Source organism: Oryx dammah, unplaced genomic scaffold, assembly GCF_014754425.2.
Source record: "Oryx dammah isolate SB20612 unplaced genomic scaffold, SCBI_Odam_1.1 HiC_scaffold_1, whole genome shotgun sequence".
Taxonomy (NCBI): Eukaryota; Metazoa; Chordata; class Mammalia; order Artiodactyla; family Bovidae; genus Oryx; species Oryx dammah.
In genome coordinates, this window is record NW_024070185.1 from 84,953,668 (window position 1) to 84,960,534 (window position 6,867).

The window sequence follows — 6,867 nt, forward strand, 5'->3', positions numbered from 1 at the left end:
TCCAATACTTTGGCCACCTGATGCGGAGAGTGGACTCATTTGAAAAGACCCTGATGGTGGGAAAGATTGAGGGCCGAAGGAGAAGGGGACGACAGAGGATGAGATGGTTGGATGGCATCACCGACTCAATGGACGTGAGTTTGAGTGAACTCCGGGAGTTGGTGACGGACAGGGAGGCCTGGTGTACTGCAGTTCCTGTGGTCGCAAAGAGTCGGACACGACTGAGCGACCGAACTGAACTGAACTGAACTGAACTTCATGCCCTTCCTCAACTCCCTATGGTACTAATCACCTATGTTTACAGGCACGTTTAACTGATAACCCACGACTCTTACAGGGCTTTCCTGGAGGCTCAGTGGTAAAGAACTTGCCTACAAATGCAGGAGACGCAGGTTTGACCCTTGGATGGGGAAGATTTCCTGGAGAAGGGAATGGCAACCCACTCCAGTACTCTTGCCTGGGAAATCCCATAGACAGAGGAGCCTGTGGGCTACAGTCCATGGGGTCGCAGAGAGTAGGACATGACTTAGCGATTAAACAACAATAACAAGACTCAACATACATGAGAAAATTGGAGTCTCAGGCAGTGCCGCTACCTTGTCAGCCAAACCTGAGACCAAACGTTTCGGTTTACCTTTGCAGCTAACTCAGGACCCCAGAGAGTGCAGGGAGGGGGCTCTCTCCCAGGAATTCTTGTTTCCCTAAAAATATTCCACAGCCTTGGAGAATTACTTTCCCGCTGCCGTGAGTGCACAAGGTAGGACACCTCGTGTCAGACAAGGGAGGCCTGAGCGTGTGGAAAGTTCCGTCATCGGTGCCGGGCGGGGCGAGGATTCCGGGTCTGAGCCTGTCAGGAGGAGACCCCGGAGGCGTGGCTGGGCGGGGCTAGCGGGGGGCGGGGCCTGGGCGTGCCCTGCGGCGTGCGCGGGGCTGGCTAGAGCGCGACGGGGGCGGGGCAGCAGCTGCGGGACCACGCCGTAAACAGACAACATGGCGGTGGCGGCTTCCGCGGCACCTGGGGCCTTGGGCACTTTGCAGGCCAGCCGTGCCCGCTTGGTGGCTGCTTGCTGTGCGCGGCTAGGCCCCAGGTGGAGGCTGCCCGGCTCCTGGACGTGCCCGCGGGTCGACTCGACGATACGGGCCCGGGGCTGGACGCCCGCGGCCGGGGGAGCGGCCTGGCAGAGGGGCTACAGCGCAGAGGTGAAGACTGAGGACGAGCTGCGGGTGCGGTACCTGGAGGAGGAGAACCGAGGTGAGGGGTGTGACCCGGGTGACCGTGGGTCCTAGGAAAGGGTCTCAAGGTCGCGTGTTTGGGCTGACGTCAGTGTCTACGGAGAGGCTCGAGGAGGGGTGTCCTCCCTTCCCCCACTCACGCTTTGCAGCTATTTAGTGCTTTCCTTGCCTAAAGAGGGCTTCCCTGGTGGCTCAGACGGTAAAGAATCTGCCTGCAATGCGGGAGACCTGATTCTGTCTCTGGGTTCGATCCCTGGGTTGGGAAGATCCCCTGGAGGAGGGCATGGCAACCCACTCCAGTATTCTTGCTTGGGGAAATCCATGGACAGAGGAGCCTGGCGGGCTACAGTCCTTGGGGTGAAAAAGAATCGGACACGACTGAGCAACTAAGCACATGCCTAAAGATGTACTACGGAGCAGCTTACCTGCAAAAGTAGCCCTTGGCGCCAAAGACAGAAATGCAGCTTACGCTTTCATCTCTAGATGAGCCAAGATTAATAAACCGGGTGAATGATATTTGCTTCCAGATTTCGTTCTTGCTCTGTAATTGCTTTCGGTTAACTCAGCTGTGAAGGGGAGAGTTTTAGAAGCTGCAGTGAAAGTGCACTTTATTATTCTGAGTATTCGTCAATTTAAAGCTGTTCATCTGAAAAAAATTTTTCCTTTTGTTCGTTTTATCTTAGAAAGATAGTTTTGTGGACTATTTTCACTTCAGTTAGACAATTTTGAGTATTTTCTTGGTTTTCCAGTTCCTTTGCTAAGCCTGGGGGGTGGGGGACACAATTGGGGATGATATTGATGTTGCCCTTGAGCTCCTTTAGTGGGAGGAGACAGATGCTTTAGCAAAATAATACAGTGGGAGGAAGGGTTATGATCCAGGGTGTGTGGCAGTCGGTAGGAATGCTGTTAAAGCCCAGCTCCTTTCACTTGCCTTGTTGGGAGAAGCTAAATGGATCATGAAAGGTGGAACTAGCAGCATGCCAGAAGGGTAGTCTTCGAATTTTGATATGTAGTTACTGAGCACCTATAATCTGTTAAACAGAAATGCAAAACCAGTTAAGTCATGTTTGATATCTGTAAGCTCCTGATATATCAAGAAAGATACTGGTGATTATGCTAACTTTAAAGGCTTGATGAGAGCAGAAGGTTTTAATACCTGCAAGAGGCATATGATCAACTATATTCGGTGAGATTGGAAGATTCCAGAGGGGAGGTTCTGAGGGTCAAGTTAGGATTTTGCCAGATGCATATGCCGTCCAAGGCGTTCCTTGGAATGGAATTTGACATTACTGAGGCAGACTTCTCTGTGCTTCTATTTTCTTGTGTGTAATACAGAAAAAGTAATACTGACTTTGTATGGCTTCTGTAGAGATTAGATGGGAATGTGATATTAATTGCCCACTAAGTATCAATCTAGCTCTCAGTGGGTGATCTGAAGTATATGATGAGTTATTTCATTTATTTATTATTCCTGACAGAAGAGCATGGCTAAAGTCATGGCATATGAACATGTATGGTGTGCTGGGGAAATGACATAGGGCAAATGTGGTTGTAGTATGGCATGACAGGCAGAATACTGAGAAATTCAACTGGAAAGTAGATTAGTACTGGAGTGATGAGAGCCATTAATCCTCCCATCTTTTGGGTAAGCTTAGTCTTGTCAGGATTTAGGTGTGCCAACAGTGCATTAGATACAAAAGCATTGCAGTACAGCTAGTAATATGCACCATATTCTGTATTTTTTTAGCCTAAATAATGCACCGGAGAAGGCAATGGCAACCCACTCTGGTACTCTTGCCTGGAAAATCCCATGGACGGAGGAGCCTGGTAGGCTGCAGTCCATGGGGTCTCTAAGAGTCTGATGCGACTGAAGCGATTTAGCAGCAGCAGCAGCAAATAATGCACACTGAAAATAAATTGTCATAAAATTTCTGAAAAGCCCTTCAGTTAGGTTTCAACTGGATCAAGGGAAAGAAATCAGAGTATAAATTCAAATGTTGTCAGTCACTTGAAACATAAAAATCAACTACTAGTAAATACAGTTTTTTAAGAAAATTGACCTGCTTCCTTTCAGGATTGGCCAGGTGACAACTTAGTTTTGTCTAACATTATATAGGCTTTGCTCAATGGCGACCCACTCCAGTACTCTTGACTGGAAAATCCCATGGGTGGAGGAGCCTGATAGGCTGCAGACCATGGGGTTGCAAAAAGTCAGACACGACTGAGAGACTTCACTTTCACTCTTCACTTTCATGCATTGGAGAAGGACATGGCAACCCACTCCAGTGTTCTTGCCTGGAGAATCCCAGGGACGGAGGAGCCTCGTGGGCTGCCGTCTATGGGGTCACACAGAGTCGGACACGACTGAAGCGACTTAGCAGCAGCAGCAGCTCTACTGTCAAACCAGCAGTAGCTCTACTGTCAAACCAGCAGTAAGCAGTGCAAAGAAAAACAGCATGGCAAGGCTGATGGAAGTGAAGGCGTCTCTGTGGTGTCTTTGCTTCTCATTAGAGGCGAGTCCAAAATTTTGTCCTCTCAGTAGTCTGCAGGCAATATGATGACTCTGCTGGGTCAGAGGAACCCCAAAGTGCTCTGTGCCCTGTAGGCCTAGTTAGGCTGCGGGAGGTAGATAAGTGCAGAATATATCAGCTCTCATAGGTTTTCTGAGTTCCATATTTGTAATTTGTGGAAGCTCAATTAGACACCAACTTTCTTTAGTCGTTATTTCTTGCATTGTTGTCCAGCCTCCTTAGCGTTTAGAGCAGTGGTACTGGTTATGGTTTACAAAGGTCTCTCCTGGTTTTTCGCAGTGGCCTCTTTTATAGGTCTCTAGTCATTCTCCTTCCCAGTTTATTCTTTGCCTTGGTGCTGGAGTTATTTTTTCAAGGCCAAGCAAGAATTGCATCTCTGTTCAGCTAGAAACCTCTAGTGGTCTCTAATGTCTGCAAGCTCTCACAACTTCAGATATTTACAGATCATTCATCTCCTTTCTGCTGCACCTAAGCCTTACCTTTTCTTGCTCCTATGTGTCAGTGCTCTGCACACACCTTCTGGAATGACCTGTCTCCTGTCCCTACCAACCTTCTCCCAGTCCAACAGACTTCTACTTGTAATTGTGACCCATTTAAAAAATAGTTTTTCTGAACTTTGCAGCAGCTTCTGGCAGAAAGAGAACAAATAAACAAATGCATAATGCAAGTTATTCTTAATACCCGCTCCTTCCTCATGCATTCACATCTTCTGGAGTGTCTTTGTAATCCTTCCACTTTTCTCCATGTTCTTCACCAGCACTATTCTTGTCCAAGCCTTTATCACCTCTCAAGTGGATTGTTGCAGAGTTCAGCTAGCTTGTCTTCCTACTGCTTTAAAAGGTTGATTCCTTTCATGTTTTTCTCATGTTTCAAAAAATGTATTTTCATATATTTTATGGTGTGTGAATTCTCAGTAAAGTTCTCGATTTAGATAGACATGTATATTTTAAAAATTTTATTGAGATAATTCCCATTATAAAATTAAAAATGTACAGTTGTATTTAGCATACTTATAGAGTTATGCAGCCATCACCACGATCCAGTTTTAGAACATGTTTATCACTCTGGAAAGAAACCGTGTTTTCTTTAACAGTGATTCCCCATTTTCGATACTCCTTCTCCCTCCAAACTAAGACCCATTTGTCATCTACTTTCTGTCTCAAAAGATTTTTTTTCAACAACATATTTTATTTTGGTTTTTTAAAAAAATTATTTATTTTTAATTGGAGGATGATTGCTTTACAATATTGTGTTGGTTTCTGCTATGTATCATCATGAATCAGCCATAGGTATATGTATGTCCCCTCTCTCTTGAAACTCCCTCCAACCAATAGATTTTTCTGCTTTGGACATTTCACATAAAGAAATCACATGTGGTTATTTATGGCTTTTTCACTTGGCAATATGCTTTCAAGATTCTCTTATGTTGTGGCGTGCATTAGTGCTTCATTTCTTTTTATGACTGAATAGTATTCCGTTTGGATTTTTTTTTTTTGTCTGTTCATTATTGATGTACATTTGGATCATTTCCACTTTTTGGATCTTGTGAACAGTGCTGCTTAGAACATTCTGTATAAATTTTTATGGATACCCTTTTTTATTTCCACTTGGGAGTGCAATTGCTGGATCCTATGGTGATTGTAATTTTATGATTAACATTTTGAGGAACTGCCAGTTTCCCAAAGTGCCTGCAGCATTTTCTATTCCCACCAGCAAAGTGTAAGGGTTCTAGTTTCTTCATATCATGACCAATGTTTGGGGTTTTGATTATAGCCACTGTGTGTGGTTTGAAGTGATATCTTAGTGTGGCTTTGATTTGGACTTCCCTAATTGTTAAAGATGTTGAGTATGAGTATCTTTTCACGTGCTTATTGTCGATGTGTATATCTTATTTAGAGAAATGTCTTCTCAAATCCTTTTTAATGGGGTTGTTCTTTTGTTGTTGAATTGTAAGTGTTCTTTATATATTCTGGATACAAGTCTCTATTCAGATATGTAACTTCAATATATTTTCTCATGTTCTATCAGTTGTCTTTTCATTCTTGTTAATTTTGAAGAACCTAGGTTTTTAATTATGGTGTAGTACAATTTTCATGGACAGAGGAGTCTGGCAGGCTACAGTCCATGGACTTGCTGGACATAACTTAGCCACTAAACCAACAACTGATCAACAATTTATTTATTTATTTATTTTTGTTGTTGAATATCAAAGAATCTCTAGAGAATTCTCAGTTTTTTCAAGAAAGTCAAGTCAACTGAGATTTTGATAGGCATTGCATTGTATAGGTAGATTGATTGCATTTATAACAGTGTTAAATTTATCATTCTGTGAACATGGAATATCTTTTCACTCAGCAGTGTTATGTATTTTTTCAGTGTATAAGTCTTGCACAATTTTTGTTAAATTTATTTCTAACTATTTCATTCTTTTTGGATGTTACTGTAAATCGAATTGTTTTTCTTAGTTTTCAGATTGCTCATTGCTGTTCTACAGTAATACAATTGTTTTTGTATGTTGACCTTATATCATGCAACTCTGCTGAACTTGCTTATTTATTCTTATAATTTTTTAATGGGTTTCTTAAAATTTATGTATGTATACAAGATCCATGTCATCTGCACATAGAAGAAATTTTACTTATTCTTTTCCAATCTGGATGCCTGTTATTTTTTTCTCTGTGTAATCTCCTTCCTTGAGCCTCCATTACAGTGTAGAATAAAAATATCAAGAATAGATATCGAGTCTTTTTCCTGATATGTGGTGAAAGCATTCATTCTTTTACCAAGTATGATATTAGCTGTGGGTTTTTGGTAGATGTCCTTTATCAGGTTGAAGGAACCTCTGTCTCTTCATACTTATAAGTGTTTTTATCTGGGTGAAAGTAAGTGAAAGTTGCTCAGTCATGTCTGACTCTTTGCGACCCCATGGACTATATAGTCCATGAAATTTTCCAGGCCAGAATACTGGAATGGGTAGCTTTTCCCTTCTCCAGGGGATCTTCCCAGCCCAGGGATCGAACCCAGGTCTCCTGCATTGCAGGCGGATTCTTTACCAACTGAGTCACAAGGGAAGCCCAAGCATACTGGAGTAGGTAGCCTATCC

At 43.4% G+C, this 6,867-nt stretch overlaps 1 protein-coding gene across 2 annotated transcripts in view; it reads left to right on the forward strand.

The window, feature by feature from the left end:
* Window positions 1-928: 928 nt before the first annotated feature.
* AUH (AU RNA binding methylglutaconyl-CoA hydratase) overlaps window positions 929-6,867 on the forward strand; it is a 192,829-nt gene continuing 186,890 nt past the window's right edge. The window contains exon 1 of one of the 2 annotated variants that reach the window (XM_040245966.1): window positions 929-1,252. In XM_040245966.1, coding sequence (XP_040101900.1) covers window positions 991-1,252 — 262 coding nt within the window. In that variant the 5' untranslated portion in view covers window positions 929-990. The remainder of the gene's footprint in view (window positions 1,253-6,867) is intronic. The other variant, XM_040245973.1, reaches the window with a different exon arrangement.